The sequence below is a fragment of the Caloenas nicobarica genome, chromosome 9 (assembly GCF_036013445.1).
Source record: "Caloenas nicobarica isolate bCalNic1 chromosome 9, bCalNic1.hap1, whole genome shotgun sequence".
Lineage (NCBI taxonomy): Eukaryota > Metazoa > Chordata > Aves > Columbiformes > Columbidae > Caloenas > Caloenas nicobarica.
This window is the reverse complement of record NC_088253.1, coordinates 19,563,398-19,589,480: the sequence shown is the minus strand read 5'-3', so window position 1 is coordinate 19,589,480 and position 26,083 is coordinate 19,563,398. Positions and strand designations below refer to the sequence as shown.

Here is a 26,083-nt window from a genome sequence, read left to right as displayed (position 1 = left end):
GTCTGCACAAGTGTATTTAATACTACGGCCAAAGTTGAGGCTCAAATATGCTCAAACAGGTCTGAGTGGAAAGTCCTTAAAGTATTTTCCAACAGTGAAAACTTCTGGTAAGGGGGGATTCATTTCATTCAAAAAGATGCTACATTCCACCTTTCCACTTGTTGAGAATACTTAAAAAAAAAAAAAGAAAAAAAAAAGCCAGTATTTCATTTATCCCATATTCTTGCTTATTTATGCCAATTAATAGGACAGAGTATCCCATTCTTCCAAGTACATGCCTTGGCACAGCAAGGACTATTCCGCATTCAGCAACACGCATCGTTTCCGGCAGCCCAGCTCCAGGAATAGAAAACCAAGGAAAGCAAGACAGCCAGATAAACAAATCACTCAGATACCTGAAAACCCTGGAGATACCGTAGCTATTGTTGTTCCACACCTAAGCTCCTTTGAGGCATTCTGGCAGTGCCAAACGGAGATGAAAATAATGATTTAACGGGCTTCTTGGAAGTAAAAATAATTCACAGAATTATGCTCATAAACAAACAATCCAGAGACTAAAACCTGCAAAGGGCATTTTTGCCCAGACTGAACACCAGCCTGTTTTTGTTGACTGCACTGCGTTGGTTCAACACTCAATGACAGACCTCATTGAGGATTATTAGTTGTGTCATCTGCAAATTCTTCAGTATTTCATAAGTTTGATGCTGCTTCTACCATTCAGAGTCATTTGCACCAGCAAAATTTAAGTGTAAACTTCCACCAAACCTATATTACAGCATTTTACATAGGAGATAAGATTTTCAGCTCTCGTTCAAAATATTTTATTTCAAAAAGCAAAGAGTAACAGAGGCACAGAAATGACAGAAAAATACCTGCCAAAGACTGCACATTACAGTAATATCCCTGCAACTAATTAACCTCAGCTGTGATGGTCCTGCAAAGACATCTACGCAGGAAAGTTCTATCAACCCAATGGAGTTGGGCCAAATCTAAAATCATCCTCCGCCCCGAAGCCCAACAACAAACCAACCCTCTTTACTGCAGATAATATTCCTCTCCTGCTTTCCCATAATAAAACTCAGAAAGCCAAATCAAGGAGGACAGATGCAGGCCTGAGCAATAAAATCCAGATTTCATTTCCTATCGCTCCCCTCCCCCAGGAGCTCAGGGGTGTTTAGATTCTGGGCTGTGGTTTAAGTCCATCTGTGTTCTTCAAGTATAAACATCTTCATTGAAACCAGACTCATCCTGCACAGCCATTCATTTAGTGAGCTCATCTGTGAGAGACACAGACTGGCACATTTCTATGACAACCAAAAAAAAAAAAAAAAGTAGCAGCAGCTTGGCACAAATTAAACAGCTTTTTAAAGCCTCCCTATTGTTCCTGAGGCTGCTTTCTCTTCCTCTAGCATCTCCAGTTATCTTGGATATACTGCCCAGAACATCAGCTCTCCCTAAAATGATCCTCTTTCCATAGGGAAACAGGCATTTTGTAAGATTTCTACATGGGCAGGAATACTCAAAAATAAAAGAATCAAAGTAAAGCGAGCACTGTCCTATCTAGTTCTCAAGTGAATTAGACATACACATACATCCTAAAGAGACAGTCCAAAGATGGACTGTAAGAGTCTGCACCACTAAAGTGTTCCCAAAAAAATCCTCTCTTCAGAAATGAGTCTAAATAGCTTGTTTTGTTGAAATACCTTGCTGTGGATCAACTCTTGACAAGAAAAAGTACTGATTTCTCTCCATCAAGAATGACAAAACTGGAAAACAAGTACCACCATTTGAAAAAACATTATTCTTTCACTTGCTGCATCTCAATCTGGCTTATTTTTATACTATTCCACCCTAATTTAAAATAAATAAATAAATGATGCGACAGGGCACAGGAAGGTTACTTCAGTATATATTTCCCACCTAGTAAAACCAGACAGATACAACAGGGAAAACATGACAGCATCTTCACAACTATTTTATGTCGTGATACACATGATGATATAAAATTATGGCATTTTTTCAGCCAAGATATACACTTCAGTTCAAGCGACATTTTCTTAAAGCACCGCTTATTCAAAAGTCCACATGCTAAAGCAACCCAGTACCAGATAAACAAAGCAGCTCTTTTCTCTGACATACATTGCCAGTCAATGTACAATTCACATTGTCCTTATGTTTGTTATTACATCCCCTCAAATCAGTGACTGCCAGCATACACAATTCATTAATTATAAGTAGTTAAGATTGTTTTTACTAGTATGGTACAGATGCCAAATCACTCATAGTGATTCCCAACAAGAGAGAAGGATGCTATGAGTAAAAACAATGGAATGGACTCCCAGGATCTAGATGTGCCAAACCACAAATACAATGCCAGAAGAATAATTTTCTTTTTTTCCACTCCCATTCTCTCCACTTCAATTCTTTGAAATTAGTCTCAAGCCAGGCTTTGCTGAAATAGGCAACCTGTTGGATCTTCTGCTAAGACTCCTTGTGTTTGCAATAGCTTGTGTCGTGTCACCAGAGAAATAAAGAGAATATTTTTCTTAAGTCACAGAAATCTCAAGTGTCACTTTGTCTACTATGGTCAATTTTTTCTTCTGGCATCTTTAAGGGTTTCCTAGTCACATATAGACTGTACCCATCAACTCAATGATTTTAATCTCAACAGTGTTTTGACTTGATCTTTTACTCACAAGTCATTTTAATTTGCTTCGGACATTTTTCCACACGCGATTCAGAGTAGTGATACATTGCCAGGCAAAGTACTGAAATGTTCCCAAAGGCATCAATGAAGGAAAACTCGGTTCTTAGTGGATCTAAAAGGTACTTGTTACTACTTAACCAGCTTGCCACAGACAAAGAGCACAGCTAGCGCCTTACAACTGTGCATGGTAGATGCAAGTTTGTGTCACGAAACCAAAACCGCTGGGACCTCCTGGTGGAATTAGATGTTAGAAGGACAAAAGGTGTTCGAGTCCAGCCCTAAGGTCTCGCTGATTTCTCCCAAAACTCAGTATAGCAGTGGTACATAAAGTCACAGGAAAGGGCATCTCCTCACGCTGACCAGCTCTCCTTGGTCAAGGATCAGATCAAAAGCTGTAAGATACAATCACCTTCATAAACGTTTTACACTTAGAAATGCAATCAAGATGCAGGAATCTTGAATTTGACAATTTCTACTCAAAAAAGTAAGAAAAGTTCACCCTTTTTTTTTTTTAAACAAGTAGCTATTAAAATATTAAACTGTATTATCCTGTGCAACGTTTCCCACGTCATAAAACTAATAAAGAGATAAAAACTCAGGCTGAAGCAGTGTCTTAAGAGGCCATGTGATAAACTACGGCAAATGCCACGGGACTCATTCTGTACCAGCTCTCACCTGGACCTGCACAGGCCAGACAGTCAGAAATACCGGCACTTGGGGAAAACCAGCACTGGGGTACATCTGATTCTAAAGACTGAGATATCACGTGTGGCAAGGCAGATTTCCATAAGTGCAGCATATTCCCTTCTCCTGATTAAATCTGCAAATGGTGGGCTGCACTGTTTACTTTCTGCTGCCTACACAATGCATCAGATCTGCCTACCAGGAACACGCTACTATCCGCAGAAGTACGTTCCCCAGAGATATATGTGCTCCCATCCACTCTGCATCAGACAAAGACCACGCAGCAGCACGTTGTATTTCCAGCTCTCTGCAGGGGTTTCCTACACCAGGCCCTCTCTCTTGGGTATGAAGATACATCACTTCTTCCAAGACCAATGCAATCATTGCAGGTGGCAACCAGTCACAAAGAAGCATCATCCATCCTTCTGCTGCACTTGAATGAAGAAACCAGCAGCAAGCAGATCCCTCCTCATCTCCACCGCTCACTTCTGTGCGCTCAGAAGTGCACATCTTTACACTGCGGTCTCTGTCCTCGCAGCTGACAGGATGGCAAAAAAAAAAAATTCAAGCTACATGGCAACACGTTCAACATAGGGCAATATGTTGGGCGACATATATGACCTCTTTTTACACAGGTTGAGATTTACTCAGAACCAGAAAACCCCTGTTTTTCCCTATACAGATGAGACTTCCAGTTCTCTGATGAGGAAATGAAGTGATGTGACATTAAGCAGCTCATGAATCTCTTCAATTAATGCATTCTGTACAACAGGGACTTCCAGGGAATTATCTGCAACCACAGCACTGCCTCATTCCCACTGCCATGTCCCTGAGAATGAGTCACTTCAATTCCCATATTCTTGCTGCAGGCAGAGAGCTGAGGACTATTCCCCATCTTCGTTAGTCAGGCAAATGGCTGGAATCAAACGCTGAAACTACTTGCACAAACTTTTAATTAGGGTTACCTTATTTTCTGCAACTACTTGAGATCCAGGGCCACCGCTCATTTCTGAACATGCCAGCCCCTTCCCAAAAGTCATGGGGAAATGGGAGGGGGAAGAAGAGAGTTTTGAAATAGGTGATATACATCTTACTCCTCACCATCAGATGAAGGGTCAGGAAGGTCAGCTACCCCTGCAACAGGGCTCTCCTGTTCATTGAAATTTTACTGCAATACTGTGCCAACTTAAAAGATTTTATCATTATTAAACTGGTTTGATGGACATAGGGCTGTGACTGTGGCTGTTTCTACACATTTAGGAATACTGTAACTTTAATTTTAAAAAACTTCCCGTAAGAGACACAAAATCTGTGTTACAAGTGTTTTCGAACTTGAAAAAGCCTTTGCTGAATACAGCTAGTAGTCTGTATGTACTTCATGCGATTTGCAAACTAGAAACACTGGTAGTTTAGGCCAGGAGGGTGTCATTGACTAATGGGGATTCTCCCTTCCCTCTGGAGTGTAGGTTTATAGAGGAATAAGATCATGTTCTCCAGGCAAGTTTATATGAAATGATTCATCTCTAGCCAGCTGCAGTCAAGACATCCGCTCGTTTTCATTTCACTACAGGCAGATTCAACACCCCCCCCGCCTCGGCCCTTACCTCCAAAGGCAGCCAAGATTACATCCAATCGTAAAAAGAAAACTTCAACAATGTCGAAACTAAACCTTAAGAAGTCGGGTAAATTACAGAGGCCACAGATGCTGCTCTGCCCCATCTAAAGCACTCCTAAGAAACCTGAAGTGAACACTAGGCTGAGGAAGTCCTATTTAATCAAGTCTATTGACTTTAGGGCAGAGACATCACCTCTGTATCCTGTGGTTTACATGCAGATCTGCCCAAATACATGAAGGTATTTCTTTGTTTTGAGAATCCCTCACACATTGCACATGGGATCACGCAGGCAGTTCTCCTGTGGTCAAATAAAGTTTGTGAACCCATGCCTTTATAGCTTTTCCATATTAATCTGCACTCTGGGCATATATCCAATTAAAGCCTCATGTATAGATCACTAGGTTACTAACTGGCTTGCATGCTCAGGGGGAGGGGAAATAACAAGCTCATGACTGCACAATTTAACACTGTCTGTGCTTTCACTTTTACATGCACAGATCTTTTTAATCTAGTCTTACCATAAATAAAGGGTAATAATGCTTGCTGAAGAGAAACTCGGGTCCCTGCATGCTGGAACATACAGTAGCTAATGCTGAATGCGTTCACATTAATGCTAACTCCAGTGCAAAGAAGACAAGGTCTTTTCACAAACACGCTACAAAAACAGGAAGCAAAGGGGAAAACTTTGCAGTGTTTGGAAACAGCAGAGCATTGTTTGTACAGGCTTTTCTTACAAATGCAAGAGAAAAAAAAATATCGGGTACTGTGAAATCCGAGTACAGCAAGAGTCTTAGATCAGACACAAGGGTCTCAAGACAGCAGCTTTCAAAAGATCTCCAGGTACAGACTGTACAGGCAAGAAGATTCTCGTATTTCTGCTAAGAAAACCCAACAAGAGACACAACAAACCCTTGACTTTAAAGCCAGATAATGGAACACAGCATTGCACCTTTATCTCAGTTAAAGCAGGTATGATAAATGAAGAGGCATTAGGAAACATAATCCACCACATTTAAACATTTCCATTATTTTTAAACTGCATTCGAAAGGGAAGATACAAGGACATAGGCCTCTCAGGCTGTGGGCGGCCCCAGGCCATCTTCACCTCACATTGAGAAGCTGCACTGTGGACTCCATCCCTTCAAGACGAGTCAAAAAGCTCCCACCATCACAGTCACTAACACAGAGACTTCCCTTTTCAGCCGGAGCACACAGATCTGATTAACTTGAAGCTGCTTTGTTTAAATTTTTCATATCACCACTTCCTTTCTTTCCCTTCCCCCTTCAAGTCCGCTCAGGCCGTGCTGTAGCACCATAAACACGCACAGCCCGTACAATATATAGATAACACGGATAGCTAGTGCTGCCTCAATCCTGACTCGCCCCAGGTTGAAAACCAACCAAACTACACACCAGCCCTAAGGTTTAAAGCCACAGAGGATTTGTCTTATGTTTGGGCAAGCACCACGGAGGGCTCAGTGTTTCCCATGTCTTCTGTCTCCATGAGGGAGCAGCTTTATAAACAGTCAACTCCCACAACAGATTTGATTTCAGCAGATTTAAAGTACATTAGTCAACCCAAGTCACTGGGGACATTTGAAATAACTTCCAATAAATCCGAGATTAATTTCAAGGGAGGTAGTGACATAGCACCAAAAGAACCGTAAGGTAGTGTTAGGAGAGAAACAATTAGCAATATTTCTCAATGCCCATGATTTTTCCACCATAAACATGAAAGCAAGACAATGTTACAGTCTTCAGGCAAATACTGAGCTCTAAAGGCAAAGTGGTTACCTAGAACAGGTATGTCAATATTTAATACCAAAACACGTCTGGTCCTGCACATTTCATTTAATTTCAACCTTTTCCAGCTTTATTTCCCATTCCCTTCACAGCAATCACTAAAGATGAATTACCTAACCTTAGAAAACGTGGTTTTAGCCAGACAAGACATGTCGATTGTGTCCATACTTTCACCTTCAGCAACTAAGTTCTATGCCAGCACAAGTTTTACTTTTCTTCAATGTTCACATTATTTGGATACAAAGTAGATGGGATTTTCAGTACCAGGACTCCACTCAAGCCACTTGCTCCTCAGGGAGAGGAAGAGGAGCCTGTTCTGTGCCTCTGGATGTCAGGCTACTTTTTGGTTAAAAATTGTAAAGCTTTCCTCAAAAGTCACCATAATAGCAGCAACCAAAGGAAAAAAAAAAAAAGAAAAACACACCACCAACCCTGAAGAATTTCAAAGATCCATGAAAAGTTGAAAGAAAAACTAAACACAGTAATGACTAATCATTTGTACTTCCATAATATCTTTCATCAATGCTCTTCACTTCCATATACCAGCAAGAAAATTGGCTGCATTTCATAACAAAAAGCATCACGGATGCTACTTCAAGGCCTTAACTACACAGCTAGTATTGCTATTCCTTTAGTTCTCCTGCACTGAAAAAATAAGCTGAAGTTCCTTTTCCAATCCCATAGCCTTGCTACTATGACCTTTTTATTAAAGGTAGCAGTTTACAGCAAATGCATAGATTTTCTTCTGGTTTAAACAATGACTGAATGATAACTTTAACATGATGTTGGCTTTTCTTTCTCCAGACATCCAAATAAACCTCTCTGTTCTATGTTACTGTTGGTTAAAGAACACGATTGCTTCATTGAACATTATTCATATTCCACAAGGAATCAACAAGTACCCAAACCACAGCCATTTGACTACAAACAAGACAAGGACATGGATGGATCTCACTCAACACAGTCCACCTGAGTAGAAACCTCTCTTGTGCAACTACCTTTTCAAGCTGCCAGGAACAACCCAGATTCCCAGCTAGAATAAATGCATAGCTACCAGAAAAATATCTGCAAATTGCATCAGTTCACTCCAATGGCTCATCCATCCACTACTCCAGAGTCCACATAACTTTCTACTTTCAGTTTCCTATCTTCTTCCAGCTTACTTTGTAACAGAGAGAAATGTAATGTTTTGAGATGCCTCTGCAATCACATTACAAAGTTTGTAAATTAAATCCAAGGTATGAGAAGGGAGAGAGAACTGCTGATCTTTTTTCAAAAATGGATCACTTTTGTAGTAATTTCGCAAGATCACTCTCATCCTGAAAATTTCAGTGTAGTCGAGGTTTCCCTGACTTTCTACTTCTGAAATAAATCTCAGCCTCTAAAGCAAAAGCGAAGTGGTAGGTTGTCAGAAGGGACCATTAGGAGCATATACAAAGCATGCAGGCCGCCGAGAGCAAGAGACTGGAACTGATTGGCACCTGGTTCCCCGACAGATATTTTCTTTGCAGGAAGATTGAAGGGTAGTAAAAAGAGCACAACACCCTAAGGCTTGCTGTCAGTCACTCTCCCACGCTCGGACCGATTTTTTAATGAGATTTACAACCATTATGAAAATGAATAGCCATCAAAATCAGGAGGGAAGATGCAGCCTGGCCACCAAGACAAAGAAACTTCGTTTTTCCTCCAACTCCTACCAGTGATTTATCGTGAACATGAGGGCAAGGCACTCCAGCTGATGCTATCAGGACATGCAGCTGATTCTTGGTGTCCAACCTCAGACGCTCCAGAATGAACCACAGATGCACACACCAACTGAGCAGGGACTGCAAATCAACCATGAACCAACAGTAGCAGACATGTCTGAAAGGTCCAATCTACATTTCTTTGTCTCTTTGTTTTCCCCATGTATAAAACCACTGACCATAAAGCACTTTGAGACAGTTGAAGCACAATGAAGTTGAAACTCAAGGATTTGTAGAATGAAGTCATTATACTGTCATCCAAAAGTCATTTTTTTTTCTGATTGTTTTAAAGGCCAAAAAGAATCCCTCTTTTTTTTTTTTTGTTCACAGAAGGTCAAACAGACATTCATATTTATGGAACACATACACACCCTTAGTATTTTGATTAAAAAGTTCAATTCCACTTGGCAAGTTTCAGAAGCTTCTTTTAAAAAGCAGTTTCTACTTTACTATTAATAATGCCCATCCCTGAAAATGGATAACGAAATCATTCAGTCTTATTTTAGGTGCTTGCACAGACAGAACAAAAACACTGCCTGCTCACAATACGCACTAATTGTATTACAGCAGCAAACAAAAAACTCCGCGGTACAACAGAACCTCATTACAACAGGAACCAGACATGGTAAGAGACACCTGCCAACCCCAAAAGCTTATATTCAAATAGCCAAAACAGACAAAGACTGAGAAGAAAGGACCATGTAAAAAACAGCAATATCACAGCTTTACCACTGAGAAATATCTGCTCCATATCGTTCGAAATCTACTGTTGGGAACACAGCATGGATATCTTCAGGTTTGGGGGGGGCAGGGGGAAAGTTTTCTTTTAAAAATTATCCAAACTGCCTACCTGCACATGCAATTACTTAATTTTGCTCAGTTAGATGTTAATTGTCTACACATAAATAAAGGAGAAGGCAACTTTTTTGTTTACAAAATTCTTGCCTCACCTCTTGGTTAACAACACCAGAAATCTCATCCATAAAATATGCATGGACATCTGTACACTTCAAAACTATGCACAACTTATTTATAAATAAGAGAAAAAAATATTATTTCTCATTATCACTTGCAAGCACGGTTCTTCTTTAGGTCTAAGAAATATATAAAATAATTACATTTGGGAGTACAATTATGTATTCTCAAAAAACCCCTCTGATGTAGCTTAATCTCAGCTTTCTTCAGGCAACGTTTATTGTACCACATGAGGCATCTTTCTAAACAAAATCTCACAAAACCTAAATCAATTTCTGGGTGCTTTAAGATTTGAGTTTTCAAGTTTTCAAAAGGAGAAAAGTATTTTATTTTATTCAGGTTTTCTTTAAGCACTGGAAACCCCAGATGCAAAAGCCCTTTAGTGATAGTTCCAAGCATTCAACATCACCATGCTTAGTATCATAAAATTTGAGATCTGGAGTTTGAGAAGCATTGGACATTCATTTTTTATTCATCTTTTTTTGAAACCCTGGTTATTAGTCTTCTCCTCAATGAGAGTGAAAGCAATTTTTCCTTTTACATTTTCCATCCAGTGAGAAAATCACGCAATCTCTCATGTCACAGGAACAAGAACTCTGGGGAACCTGCAACATACTTTGAAAGTGCAAGAGCTCTTACCGCTGAAACGAGTGGTAATTCTGAGCAGACAAGGCAGAGAGACACTTCAAAGGCCCATGAAAGGCTTATCCCATTTTAAACCTCACACTTTGCCACTGCCTCCAAAGCGAAAATGGCTACAGGTGTTAATATCACGCAAAATAACAGCGGAACCAGCAGCACCGTCTTGCTGTGCCTCCGAGAAATTGCAGGCAGCTGCTCCTGTAGAGGATTCACCCTCATGCAAGCTTCAGCCAGGACCATGTACCACAGCAGGGTGGCAGCAAATTTCAAGACCAAACGGGGGGAAAAAAGAGAACAATTTGCAGTAAACAGCATTTTTTTTTTCCTTAACAAACCTCTGTTGTCCAGGGAGAAGAGACAGGAGGAGCCGGCACTTGCCTCACGGAGTGGCAACCAGCAGGACCTTTCTGGGAATCCGAAGGACGGGCATCCCAGCAAGCCAGACCACATATCCCTCCCTCACTGACATCAGCTCGTTCTCCTCCCATGGTACAATGACTTTTTGGGGACGTGACTTTAAAAAAAAAAAACCCACCACACCAACAACACACCTTGCTTGCCCTGTCAGTAATTGTATTTGCTGATCCACCACAACTCTACTGAACAATTAAACATTAATACACCACAGCAAATCGCATGTGTTTTCCCCGGCTTTCCAGGATATGAAGATGCAGAGGAAGCACTTGGTCCCATGGTCCGTCACATCTTGAAGATGTTCACTGCTGCCCTTGCCAGGGCCAGACTGCTGCAAGCACACGTTGGCATAAAATGGGTGAAATACCAACAGCTTCTGTATCGGTTCTGTCCAACAGGGACATTTCCAGCACACCTCTTGCCCATAAAAGAGCCACTTCCAGTGCAGGTTGCTCAACGCCTCGAGATCTGCCAAGCAAAGACAAAAAGTGGGGCTCTATTTTGCAGAAAGCCGTACAAGCCAACACCTCCGACCAGCAGCCAACCTGAAAGCTGCACCGTGATCTTTCGCTGAACCTTTCTGGGTTTCTGAACAGCACATCCTGCCATTCACGTTACAGGCAATGAATGGTAATCCCCCTCCTCAAATTACCCTACTGATTTCAACAGAGCGAGACCAAGAATGTACGTGACCGACTGTACTTCCAGTTCAGATTTTAGTCGCTGCAACTTGACGAGTTTCTTGAGCTCAATTAGTAACAGGCACACATCCAGCAGACATGCTCAAATCCAGGAAAAAATATGACCTTTTTTTTTATATATATCTCAAAATAAGGAAAAATACTTAAAATTATTTTAAAATATACTCAAAACTCAGATTCAAGTAGAAGGAAATAGCCTTCACTCATGCCCTGGACACCACATTCTGCGATTTGGCACGTTACCTGCTTTTGTATTTCCCACTTTATTGGCCCTGTCCCATCGGTCATGAGACAGCCCAAGAGGCAAAGTCAAGAAATCACTTTAAGTACTGGAAATGCCAGTATTGGTAACATCAAAGGTCCACAATACCCTGAAACAAGACCTCCTCCTCCAAAACCTAGAGAGTATTGTTAAATTCTCCTAATTTTTAAGCCTCTGAAGTGAAGGCCTTTTAATTTGGCATCTGGTTCTGACTTCTTCATGTTTTTCTCTGCAACCACAAGAGCTAAAACTTCACTCGCCATTGACGTGTTCGGTTATAACGTATGCTTTTCAATTGTCTTTCTCTTTTCCTGGTATTGCCCCTGCATTCTTAAATATTGTGCAAAACAGGAAAATTGTACGCAATGATTAAATAATACATTGTTTTTGGCAGCAATTCCAGCCTACAATGTTCCCCTCTCTCTTCTTCCTCAACAGCCTGGCGGACTACAGGCTGAAACAGATCCCTGATCCAGTTAAAAGACAAAAAATCTGCAAAATGTTCATACAGAGAAAGTGTTCCTCAGCCAGTTCACATAGTTTTTCTCAACTTGACCCTGCAAACTGTTAAGTCCATACAAGAGACAGACTGAAGTGTCGTGGCACAGATGCAGAAATGAACGGCACAGGCCAGGACTACCTAAGACAGACTTACTGCAAATGACACTATCAGACTATGCAAAAGAAATTATTTTATTGAGTGTACACACATGCACAAGCACTCTATATGGGTTACACATGCTAAAGTATCAATCATCTTCAGACACATTATTGTATATGGAATTAAGCGCTACATGTCTACAAACATGCGCAGGCGCAGAACAAAACTGCTGCAACTAGCACTGCTCAAAACACTAACAAACAAGCCACAATCTACCCATGCAACCCACAATCTAATTGCTTCTAAAGACTCCAAAAGGCTTGAACTACTTGAGGTAAGTCTCTTCTTTCATCAGTCCTATGTGGAGAGGTGAGACAACCCTGTTAGTCCAGTCAGGATTACTAACACAGAAGGAAATGAGAGAAGCCACTTTACTGTATCACGTTAAAGCCCACCAGTTATCTAGGAACTTCAAAAGCACGAAAAAATTATATGCAATAAATTAAACCATTCCAAAATAATAAATCAATCACTCCTCTCTGTGTTCTAAACCTACTGCCTTTTTCCTCCAAAAACATCCCTCAGTGTCCACAGTTCTGCCAACGATTTGGGTGTAACCAAGACTTCAGCCCCTGTTCTCCCACCCTTGCTAGCACCACAAACCTGAGCTTGCAAACCAGAACGCTGATGCAGACGGGACTCTCGGCCCAGCCTTTCACCACTGAAAAACTAAACATCCTTTCCGTGTTTCACATAATCATAAAATGGCTTGGGTCGGAATGGACCTTTAAGCATCATTTAGACCAACCCCCCTGCCATGGGCAAGGACATCTTCCACTAGATAAAGTCACTCCAAGTCCATCCAACCTGACCTTGAGCACTTCCAATGATGGGGCATCCGCAACTTCTCCGGGCAGCACATCCTTTCCTAGAAGGACTTGAATGATCTAGCAGACTCTTCCCATCACTAATTACCACGTTCCACTACAAAAGAAATGAAGATGATCTCACAGTTCCACGGAGGGATGCTGAGCTCCTCCGGTCCCACTCCAACGCAGGATCAGGTCCCTGTTGAGGACTAGGGGCAATTCACCAGCATCCTCGGGGGACCATTACCACATCTCTAATCCCCAGCCAAAATGAAAAAATGAGGCAGAAGTATTTCTGAGTATCCTTTTTATTTATGGTTCTAAACATGTAAAATTTACTGGGTGGGTGTTAACACTAATAGCCTTAAGAGCTCTCACTCTATCAATGAATATACCTTCTGTTTTCATATTTTATATAAGCTCTGTGACATATAAACACGTACCTTAACACTACTGACTTATAAATATGCTTTTTAACCACTGCAGGAACTACATATTCAAAGGTATGTTTGGTAGGCATTAAACAACTCTAAAGAAATATCATTTTAGGTTTTCTTATGCCAAGCTACAAACGAATATAGCAATAACATAAGCTTGTTACAATGGAGGAATATTCCATTAAATCACTGACTTTTCAGAAAAATGTGGGTTTCATTAATGCAGGCGCACTTCTGAAGTAGAATCTCAATTTCAACAGCATAGATAACCTGGAGCAATTTGTTCTCAAATTGCAGAGAATTCAACATTATCATGGGTTGTATGCAAATTATGAGATTCAGTGCTCGCTCTCATGTGCCTGAAGAAAATATCTGATAGCTAACAACAGAGTAGCCCAGAATAAGCAAAAACATGTACAACAAAACCCCTGGGTACCACTCTTATCAAATGAAAACAATCATTTGCAATAGTAAACAATGAAAAATATTATTTTTAAACAGTAATTTAGCATTCCATTGTTATAACGGCTTTAAAAATGACCTTAAATTGCTTTGTTATTTATGTGTTCATACTCATTTATACACGTAATGACGGTAGGCAGAGCATGGGACTTAAGGACAGCACTGGGTTTACCAAACAGGCTATTTACTTTTTAGTATTATTATTATAGCTAATTCATGATCATTCTGTTTGGAATGTGGATAACACTACAATATTCCTTTTCCAGGAAAGCTTTTAAAAAAAAATTCTTCTTATAAGATTGTTTTGAAACTTCTGAGCTCTGCATAATACTTCCCACTTAAGCTAATTGTTTTTCAAGGGAAATTTAATTTTTAAAAGTGTGTTTTTCTAACTAATGGGAACCTGCGCTAAAGTAAACAATGAGTTCGGCTTGATAGGAATTTTTGCTCTATCTTTACCAAAAGAAGGAAGGAAAGACATGTAATAGCATGCCGAAACACATGCAGTAGCAGAATTGTTGAATTTTAAAAAACAATTCAAAGACAATTTTCTACTCCGCTTCTCCTATTTGAAACAGATCATCTTGCCCTGCCTCATTTAATATTAATTGGGTATGTTCTTGTTGCTAGAAGAAAATATAAATGTAGTTCCCTAATCCACTTATGTTCTTGTTTCAAATATATTTCTGATTAGCTAGCTTGTCAATAAACTATTGTCCTCATACATCACTTTTGTACAGAAAAAAAAGTTTAAAACACACTCAGATCTTTTCAGGATTGTCACCAGCTCTGAATATAACGTTATATTACAGCCGCCTCACCCGCCCAGGCAAAACCAAGAAAGGTGAAACGGGCATGAAAAGCCAAAGTTTCCACCTCCGTGAGGGATATTAATAAGTAACTTCATGGTTTCAATTATGTCTTATCTTCCCAGTTGGGAATTTGAGAGGTCATCCCCAGCCAGTGAAAATGAATCTCTCTTTTATTCTTTCCTTGTCTGCTGCATATACATATGTATCACAAGTCTTTCTTGCAACCCAGTACTTGAAAACTCACTGTCCTGCACATCTACACCCAACCGGTGCAAGAAAAAGAATAAAAGAGAAAAACTGGGCAGAGACGTGAAAGGGACAAGGCAGGAGGATATTAAAGGCACGGAAGTTCAGTTACAAGGTTACTTTTAAACTACCGAAAATGAAATTTTAACATTTCTGCTGAAGATAGCCATAGGGTTATTCTTCATGCACACAGGGGAAAGAAGAAGAAAAAAAAAATCACACAAGAAATATTAAATTGGATTTTATTTCTGCCTTTGTTTTTACTACAACTGCCCTTCAAGCTGTGCAAGGACAGACCTCACTGGAAAAAAAAAATTAGTAAGGGCACTACATTTGAGTTTGGTAGGTGTTTATAAAACAAACATTATTCCTCCCATGGGGAAGAAAGTCAGATCATCCCCAGGCAAGCTGTTGTCTGGCAAACAAAGTTTCTAAGTATCAAAATTTCCTACTGGGACTTTAGCATCCACACTACTTTAAAAAAAAAAAAAAAAATTTACAGATCTGGGTTTACTCTCACCAAAAAAACCTTCACCAGAATGAAACCCTGGACAAGATGTGAGTGAAACTGTAATGGTGAAACTGTACTATATTTAACCCATTCTTTGAGAAATGAGAAACATGAAGCAAACAATGGAAACAACACGTCAATCAGATAAAGTCCCTACACCTACAGTTATGGGACTCTCCACAAGGTAATACCTTTCCATTTGATAACTGAGCGCACGTACCAATTCAGAATACAAGTATTAATATTATTTTATTAACACGGACTTATTTTAAACAGTCACTTGTGATGTCAGAAAAAGCACTTCGTAGATAACATTATTTTTTCCCCCTGAAACTAGGCTAAAATAAGACGGCCTAACACTTGTTCCATTGCATTCTTGCCTAGCGCTTCTGCTACAGAAAGCTGTCTTGTCAGCACTAAATATTTAACTGCCTAATTAAACAATGGAAGTAGTTACTTCTCACAAAAAAACCTGTACGGAGAGTCTTATTATACAGACTTGTGTATGGGCACATACAGTGTCTACATGTGGAAAAAACTACAGATGAATAATCCATACACAAAATAATGCTAACTCCTATACTGCAGCCTGGGCATTGACGAGTAAGAGTTTATGGGGAGAAGACTTCAATTCAAATATGTTTCTCAAATGACAATAAAAAGGCTAGAAAGTGCCTGGAATCAACAAATAACTTACCCACTGTACTCAGGGACGTAATTTGCCAGATCTGGATTTAGCTGTCATTACAACTTTTGCTTTCAAATGCAAAACAAAGTGATGATATTTTCCTGTTCAATTTTATTCATGTTACATAGAATGCAGTAAAACTTGTCGTGCCAGAGGATTTGCAAAGGGATGATGTGAAGATTAATTACTGGCTGCTCATAGAGCACCCTGCCTGTGGAAAGCCCTATGTGTAAAAATGACCTTGTTATCAAAGTTGTTGAGTGCTCCTGATGCTCACTTTCAATGGGCGGTATGGATATTTTTCTACAGCTCTTGAAAACCAAACTAGTTGCATTTAAATATCTACCTACGGTTCCAGGAGGTTTTGGCATTTTGCCTGTACCCTACTTGCATAAGAGGTAGGGGTTAAACTACCACTTAATTTTGCTTAAATCACATATTTTCAGATCAAAATAAAAAAGAGTAAAATCTAGATATCGTAGAACCAATATCTGAAAGATACCTGTTAAATGTACTCATACATTCAGGCAACAAGTGAAAGTGGATCTTATCCTAGTGCCCTAATTACTCCCTGGAAACTAAAGACACTACTTGAAATAATAAAGGACGGATATTTCTGCGAACAACAGTATTTACTTGGTGAGTTAGTGGTGGAAAAAAAATGATAAGGCGCAAGACCCAACAGGAAGAGCACTGCTTAAACAAAATGGAGCCTGCGATGGTACGTACAGTGTTTTAGTATCTTCTCGCTATTTATATACATAAAATAATTAGGAACGAGAACACCTCAACGTTAATTAAAGCATAGCCCCACAGGACTACAGAAATTCTTTCAGAGATGGTTTCTCCGGTGACAGCTTTGCCAGCGAGCAGAGCTTGACGTCGCCTGCACAAACACAACTTCGCGCCTGGCGTTGCCACATCGCAGAGATTCACGTCTGAAGCACGATCGTGCCTCTCTCTGCCGGTATCCTGCTCTGCTCAGAAATACCCAGCGACAGATCCTGCCAGGAAAACGCCTCATCTCCACTGATATTCAACTTCCCCTCTACGCTGACGGTATCTTAATGCAATGAAGAACTGCAAAAACTCCTTCTGTTCGTGTCTTTTGGGGGTTTTCTCCAGCAATGCTTGACCGAGGGCTCCTTCTCCCTTGACACAGTAGTTCTATCAAAGCAAGAAAAATATTCCCTCGGAAATGTCCTCGACGGCCCAGTGGAAACGGTCAGCAGAGCTGACATTGTGGCACAAAACACAGAGCTCCGTGAGAACAGGCAGCTGGCCTACCTGAAGGTTAAAGGAGCTCCCCCTGAAAACCTGCTCTGAATACTCGCTCACGATGCAGGAGAGGCATTTACACACTCCACGTCTCTGCGTACCCGAGTGTGAAAAAATCCAGCCTCTGAGCACAGCCCAGACTGGGTGAAACCCACTGAAATACACCATTAACAGAAATGCACACAAAAGCCAATCCACTCGCTCATATCACCAGTGTCCTATAGGAAGGCCAGGATGAAGCCATTGAGAAAAATGAGACATTTACATATAAATAAAAAAAGGATGCAATTGAAGTATCAAATGATTAAAAATCTGTGTAAAACATGTTTTGTGAGTTACGACAATTGCTATTAGACAAAATTTGAGCGTAGTCACATCACATACTAGTATTCAAATAACACTGTCCACGAAATTCGAACTTGTACATGTAAATATAAATCATATTTTTAAAGACTGTATCTGTCTATTGCACATTATTTGCACTGTTGATATCACCCCCTCACATTTTTTTCTTGCATCATTTTCCATCAGGAAGAAAACCCTGAAAGAATCTCTATATTTTACGACCACATCAGCAGTGTCTGGGCAGGGTATGTGACCACCAAATCAGAGCCCCAAGACCAGGCCTAAAACAAAGCAGAGCGAAGCCTGTGCAAGCCCGGAGCCTTCGCTCTCCCATGAAAAGCATCTTCCACCTCCCTCACCTCCAACTTGGCCAGCTTGCCAGCAGATATATCTGCCGGTTCGGATAGAAATGGATCGGTGTGGCGATTTCATGTCAGTGGCATGTTAGGGAGGGAAGGATTAAAAACAAGAAGGGAAAAACATAATAATAGTAATAATAACAATAATAATAAAGATTAGACTTGCTCAAAAAACCCACTGAAACTACAAAATTAAATATCCCTAGGATTACAAAGAGGGGAAAAAAAAAAAAAATCCCCGCAGGCATTCCGGGATTCTCCCAAGCCGAGCCCCCCCTCGCACACCGACCCCCTCGGGGGGGCCCGCACGGCCCGGCGGCCGCGGCACAAAGGCGCGGGCAGCTCCCCGCAACGCGCCCCCCCGGCCCCGGCCCCGCGGCGCCTCAGTCCCCGCAGATGCCCCGCGGGGCGGGGAAGCCGCCGGGGCCGTGCTGTGTCCGCCCCCCGCGGCGGTACCGGCGGGCCCGGCCGGGCTCTTACCGTGGCCGAGGCGATGCTGTTGTCCGCCAGGGTCAAGTGGTGCGGCTCCCACCGCCGCAGGAACTTGGAGGTGAGGATCTTGCTGAGAAACGTCCGGGGGTGCCGGATGACACACACCTGGATGTCCCCCTCCTGCAGCAGCTTGTACCTCATGCCGTTGCAGTGGAGCAGGGCTCTCCGGCACGGCGCGGCACCCATTTTATTCCCCTCGGGAGCGGACATCTCGCCCAGCAGCGGCTTGCTCTCCTCGGTCTGCCTGCGGTCGCTGCCCCCGCCGGAGCCGCCGGTGCGATCCATGGCAGCCCCGCGGGTCCGGGGTGGCGCTCGGCGGCGGTCGCCCGGGGGAGACCGGTCTCTAAGGGCGGCGGAGACGGGTATACCAAATAAAATTACAAATAATTAAAAAAAAATTTAAAAAAATCCAACCCCACACGGCGGATTAAAAAAAAAAAAAAAGGAAAAATTAAAAAAATGTCCGGGAAGAGGGGGGAAGGGATTGAACCGCACCGGAGCGCGGAGAAAGGGGGGAAAGGGAAGCGATAAAAATCCTTATTCAAACTTCCAAATCCGCCCCCGGCGGGTCCCCGTCGCGGCTCTCAGAGCGCCGCGTCCATGCTCGCGGGCGGGCGCCGGCCGAGCGGAGGGTCGGCTCCCGGCGGGGGCGGCAGACAAAAGCCGGCGGCGGCGGTGGGGGCTCCTGACGGCGGCGGGGGAGGCTGCGGGGCGTCCGGCCGCGGTTCCTTCCTTCCCCCCGGGGCGTGTGCGCGGGAGCGTGCGGCGGGCGCGCGTGTGCATGTAGGTGGGTGCGGGTGAGCGCCCGTGGGTGCGGGCGTGGCGGGGGGGGTGGGGGGAGAAATGTGTGTGTGTGTCCACGCTCGTCGCCGCCGCCGCCGCCGCCGCCGCGGGAGGAGGCGGCGAGAGGAGCGAGCGCTGCCGATCAGCCTCTCTCGCCGGAGCGGCTCCGGGAGCAGCCGATTGGTTCCGAGGGGGTCATGTGCCGCCCTCGCTGACGTCAATGGCCGCCGAAGCCGCTTAGGGCAGCGGCGGCGCGAGGTGCGCGGGAAGAGCCGCGCGGGCGGCCGTTGCGTGTCCTCCGTCCCCTCAGCGTTTTTCTCCTTAGAGGGGCCGCGTCGTCCCCGTCCCCCTTCGGCCGCGTCCCTCGGCGGGGCGGCCGCCCCGCCGAGGGACGCGGCCGAAGGGGGACGGGGACGACGCGGCGGCGCCCGGGTTGGGCGGGCTGGAGATGTGCGGACACACCTGCGCGCCCTCCGCCATGAGGGGAACCCCGAAGGGGGGAAAAACATGAGGAAAAGGAGGGGGTGTTAGTGCGATAAATCTGCTTTTCTTTCAACCCCCGCCCGGGGGGTGGTGGAGGGTGGGTGGGCGCCTCTCCTGTGGGGACTCTTCGGTGTAAGTTATAGCGAAACCGCTGCAGAAAACACTGAGGGAATTCCGCAGCCTGGTCGGATGTCACTTCACCAGTGGCTCCCACTGGTGTTCCTGTCCCTCTGGCTTGATGGGGGAACTGGTGCTGGAGAAGGGATGGCTGGGGAGCCCCGGGGTGATCACAGGATGTTAGAAATTGGAAGGGACCTCGAAAGCTCATCCAGTCCAACCCCCCCGCCGGACCAGGAACACCCAGATGAGGTTACACAGGAAGGTGTCCAGGCGGGGTGGAATGTCTGCAGAGAAGGAGACTCCACAAGCTCCCTGGGCAGCCTGGTCCAGGCTCCGTCACCCACGCTGAGAAGAAGTTTCTTCTCAAATTTAAGTGGAACCTCCTGTGTTCCAGTTTGTATCCGTTGCCCCTTATCCTATCATTGGTTGTCACCAAGAAGAGCCTGGCTCCATCCTCCTGACACTCACCCTTTATATATTTATAAACATTAATGAGTCTCCTCCAAGCTCAAGAGCCCCAGCTCCCTCAGCCTTGCTGGTATGGTGCTGAGCAGAACAATCATTTACAAATTAAAAAAATATTTTTAAAAAAACACCCTCCCTTCTAAGATCTCTAAACCATTTGGTAATGCTGTGTGCAATATGCGTGCCACGTCAAAAGAAATGGTACCATTTACATTTTATTTAAAAGGTAGTGGTAGACCTTGGATCTTGCTTCCAATTTCCTGCTTTGAACAACCAGGTTAGGACCAACAAAAACTTACATTTCATACAATTCATGCACATGCCATTAAACTGTGGAGCTCACCACGGCGGATAGTGCAGCAGTCCAGAATTTAGGAGGAATTTATAGAGCTGTTTCATTTGACGCAAGCGAAACATTTGGAGAAAGTATAAACCTTCATGCTTAAAAGTTTAAGCTCGTCTCTAGTTGAAGGAGGTTGGGAAAGGGAAGATATGCTTTGCGATGAGACAATTGTTTCTCGGCGTTTACCTGTGCTGGGTTTCTGGTGGCATCTCCGAGTGCGATAGTTCTCAAATGAGATGTGATGATGCTGGCTGAGGTGCCAGCAGTTACAAGCTCTTCCATCTGATAAGTTCGCATCACAAGTCACTCAGATTATCTGTTGGAGAGGCGAGCTACAACAGGGAGGGTTTGGGAGCCTTTGCCGTAAAGCCTTTTGTAGTGGCTGCTGTCAAAGACAATACATGAACCCGCCGGACCACAATTACTGTGAGCACGTCCATCACGTGTTATTATAGAGCTGTTGTGTTGAAATAAGCTTGCATTTGACAGGAGAATTGCTGTTTAAACACTTTCAGGAGGGAAGGTTTTTGTAATGTATCAATTACTAGCAAATTCGAGGGATACTTTTGTTGCATGTGAGCATCAAAATTATTTATAAAAAGCTAGGAAGTCTCCGGAGTACTCCTAAGTACCAGTTGATAGAACGATACAGAATTACACAATGACATGAATAATACAACCAACAGGAAGACAAAAATCTCTTTTATAGAGGTTTAAATTGTCAGTATCTCATAGCCTTGGTAATTACTTACCTCCTGAACTTAAACAAACTGACTGGTCATTATGCACTAAACATTACAGGCGGTTCCCACAGAGCTTTGTATACTGTATACTGCTGGGGGTGAATGACGCACATATTTACACTGAAATAAAACCAGATTACTCATACCTGTGAATATACGTGGATCTGCAACAAAAATAACAATAATAAAGTCTTGCAAACCAAATTTTGAAAGGACAGCTTTGTTTAGATGTAAGCTTTTTACTGCAGGAACTGTCTGTTTCTAGGAGTTCCTGGGGTGCTGGATCCAAGGGAGACCTGTTCTTGTATGACCTGCGGTGCTGCTCTGGTACGAACAATAATAGTGTCAATTGTAGGACTATTTGCAGACATCCACCTGCGCCAATGCTTCGACCGGCAAGAACTGCAACCTGCGTGATTATTTTGGTGAAAGTTTGTGCAAACTAGCCACCTGCTCAAACCACTGCTTTAAATCTACCATAATTGTAATCTCTGAGAGCTGCTCACCAGTGGAAGGACGGCGTGTAGAGTCTGGTGTTCTTAAGTGAATTTCCTGGCAAATTAGAGCAGATATTTTCCACTTGTGTTCCACAGAAAGCAGCAAAAAAAGCAACGCTGGTCTATAGCGGTTAACACACACGTTACCTGAAAGGATCCAAGCTTCCACTGGGACTCCACCGTTCCAAAATGTTGAAATCCACTGAGATATTGCAAAAGCACAGTGCGCCAGGCAGCGCCACTGCTAGCAACCCTCGTCAGGGACAGAGGTCCAAATCCTTCACAGTGCTCTGTGCTTGCAGCTCCCGCTGGATCCCCGGCTCGCAGGCTGCAGGTGTTCTCTCTGAGGTAAACTCAGCACAGAACGATAAGATCAAGGTATGAAATCTCATATCGCCCGGCAGAACGCGGCAACCGAAAACCCTGTCTAGACAAGTGAAATTGAAACGCGTAGCTTGCTGAAACGCACGGTAGCCATCCAACCTGCAGCAAGTGGCTGGTGTGTGACCCAGGCCTGAGCACATTAACACCCCTTCTTGTGTCCCTTCTAAATTATACCGAGCAGAATTTGGATGAATGGCATTCCCGGCTTCATGTTTTTCCAGTCTTCCTCTTCTGACTCCACGCAGCCCAATAGACATCTCAGGTATACATGCTTGGAAAAATTCCCAGGTGGCATTTGGGGGTTGCTGTATGGTTTGTTTTTCTCCCCAGAATCTAATCTTTATGAGCAAATCCAACCAGAAGTTTATTGTGAAAGTGGGACATAATCATTCATATGATAAACACTGAGCAAATAATTTGTAATAAATAGGGCATCAGTGAAAATGTACCTCTAGCTACTAACAAGGTGCTTATGGGCATGCTGTCAGTTTTGAATAATTCAAGAATTTGAGAGGCTTTCTATGAAATACTTCTGTGCTAGAACAGAAAGGCAGGCTTCGGAAATGAAAATTGAGTAGTTTCTTTAGTATTGTTGATATTACTACCAGGTAGAAGCTCTTTCATAATAATCAGGGCCTGTAGGTACAGGTCAGATTTGAAGGCAGAGAGTCAGAGAGAGACTTGTCCCATTCTGCGGAAATAACAGTGCAATTGGACCAAAAGGAAAGTGGGGTGGCAGGGAGGTGGGCAGAGGTGAAGATGTTTCCTCCAGGAGAGAGGCCAGTGGCAGGAGGACAGTTCAGATCCACCCGCCAGTCCTGTGCACTGCTCCTGAGCTCTGCCCTTTCATTTGCACTTCTTTGTAACTTGCTCTTACTATTCACTGCCAGTTCATAGTCAGTTTTGTAAACAGAAGCATCACTTGTGGAAAATCACTGTAGCCCAGAAAACTGGGATATCCCCACCATGCAGTTTAAGACAGATAGACTTCCGGGTAAGCAACAGAGGAATAGATTTAGACTTTTTTTCCCCTCCTCAAAACTACTGAATCTGTTGTCATCTGTATTGTTCAGAATATTCATCTGCTCATATGCCTGTGAAACCAGAAAGGCCCATGAGCACAATCATCTGGGAATTCCAGCTGCGATTCCAATCTTGAGAAAAAACACTTTTCGTGCATTTCCAGCCTTTGGTCTCTTGCCTGTCTACACTCACGTCAATCAGGTGTTCTGCAGAGGTCACTCCTGGCTGCCAAAACAGAAGCACTGGCCTGACATACATTCTTAAACTCGGTAACACCCACTGATAACCATGTGTTGAAACAAAACCAATGTGATATTCTGACAAAAAGAAGACAGGGATCTGTGAGTAGTGCTCAGTGCCAATAACACAGGTTGCATAGCAGTAGGGGGCTTGCAAAAACCATGAGAAAACACTTGAGATGCCAAAACCCAAGCAGGAAAAAGAAATATTGCCTAAAGGCGCCTTGTGTGAGAGTAAACCCATGCAGTGGCATTAGGTGACGATGTGTGCGAGGGGAGTGAGGGAGCGGCTGTGGAAAGGGACAGATAGAAGGTTTGAGATGCCTTGACAGGGGATGCACTTTCCCGGGGAAGAGAGCACCGTCCCCAAAGGGGCTTGGCTGGATTTGTAGTACACTTTCAAAGAGAAAACCAGAAAAAGGAATGAAATAAGCCATTACTCCACCTTTGAATTATTCCTAATTCATTTTACAGAATTACAGTATTAACAGATGTTTTGGCAAACTCTTTCTTCAGTCAAAGAGGGAAAAAAAAAAAAAATCTCCTTTTATTGTCTCTCCCTGAAATTTTCTGTTGGAGGCTGTAAAGGCCTACCGCATTCATGCTTTCTGTAAAAAAAACCCACTGCTCTTGTCTGCTCAACATGTCCCTGAGAGTTGCCTGTACAGAGATGTGGGACAGACACAGTTTTTCCAAGCACCAGGAATTCCCAACTTGTATTCAATATCCATTTAGACTCTTACACAGCAGCTGTCCCTCTCATCTTCCAATCCTTGATGCATATTAAAGATAATGGAGCTTTCTTCCCTTATTTGCAGAGGTGCTGTGTGGATTATGGAATTCATTAGTCAATGCTTGCAAATTGCCATTGTTGACTCAGAGCAAATTCCTGCTATCAGACTCACTAGTCAGCTCATTTTCATAACAATGCTGCATTGTTAAAAAATACTTTTAAACCATTCTTTAGTGAAACTGGGGAATACAACACATTCAAGCAAACACATAAAGCATAAAAGAGATGCTGTATCAGTGATGCTGGAAGTCCTGCATTTGAAGTTTGTTTAAATTAAACAGCGTGATAGTGTTAAGAGAATTCAGCAAGTCACAAAGCATTGTTTCCCAAAAGAAGGGATGGGCATTTAAAACCTAACTAGATAAAGATTAAAGAAACCCACCCTCCAAGGAGCAGTTCTGTAGTTGCCCCTAAGGGAAGGAAGGGCTTGATTAGGGCACCACTGATCACAGACACATAAAATCAAGATTGCATTTGTAAGCATCTCTTTCTTTTTTCCCAAATTTCTCACCACCCACTTGTCCCAAGCCCAACATCAGTTTTGGAGGACACCTCACAGGTGGAGTAGTAAGAGAAGAATCAGACTCTGATGCGAACTTGTAATTCTCTGGCATCTCTGACATTCAGATTCCTCCTGCTTTCCAGTTTACTCAGTCTTGTTGGTCTTGTTTTCCCAGCTGATGCACGTTACACTACGGGGCTAACTGCTTGCCACGCAGACTCCAGTGACAAATATATCTTTGATTCCTCACTGACATAATGCACACTTCTGAGTGCATGATGCAGAAATCACACTTTTTTTCTGCCTGTCATCATCAGATGTTCTGATGTAGGGGGATGTAGGATGAAGCTGGTGGCATCAATTGCTAGAAGGAGTCTGCCATCTGCTGATCTGAACAGCACTCCAGTCCAGCTCTTACCTGATCTGATAGGAGCAGGATGGAGCACTAGACAAAGTAAGAAAGATATATCTGAACAGAAGCAGCATTAACAGACTTGCTGTGGTGAAGGAATTTTTTTAAGTAGAAAGAGGAAGTCTCAGGTCTATAATCTCAGGTCTAGGTCTAAATTGGACAAACAGAAACAAAGAGGCAACTAAAATAAACGAAAGAGTAGACAGGAAGGAAATAGGCAGAAGATTAAAAAAAAAAAGAGAGAGGGAAGAGCCTGAAATGTCTTTTCTGCTTTGCTGCACCCGATCAGACACTGTAGTTAAGGTGTCAGTTGTCCTTCCCCTTCCAAGGGACAGCAGCCCAAAGTGGTAAACTTCTTCCCTACGAGCCTCTATCTTCTTCAGGGCCACCCACACACCCAGGAATGGAAAAAGGCCTGGAAACAGAAGAGCTCCGAACAAAAATCATCAGGCCGCCATCTCTTTTTCCTTTAGTGTTTACTGCCATCAAGATGCATGTAAAACACTGTCGGTTGGCAGGACATAGTGAAAAGTCACAGTTTCTGTTAGACACTCTGCATTTACTGTTCCCAGCCCCAGCTAATATTTCCTATTTCATCAATAGGTCACATCCTACCAGTCATTCCAAGTTCTGAGTGCTCATCAATC

The 26,083-nt window shown here is 43.0% G+C and overlaps 1 protein-coding gene across 1 annotated transcript in view; it reads right to left on the bottom strand.

Annotated features, from left to right (window-relative positions):
* CMIP (c-Maf inducing protein) overlaps nt 1-19,482 on the bottom strand; it is a 132,697-nt gene extending 113,215 nt beyond the window's left edge. Inside the window, exon 1 of the mRNA XM_065640783.1 lies at nt 18,638-19,482. Coding sequence (XP_065496855.1) covers nt 18,638-18,934 — 297 coding nt within the window. The 5' untranslated portion in view covers nt 18,935-19,482. The remainder of the gene's footprint in view (nt 1-18,637) is intronic.
* Between the last annotated feature and the right edge of the window lie 6,601 nt (nt 19,483-26,083).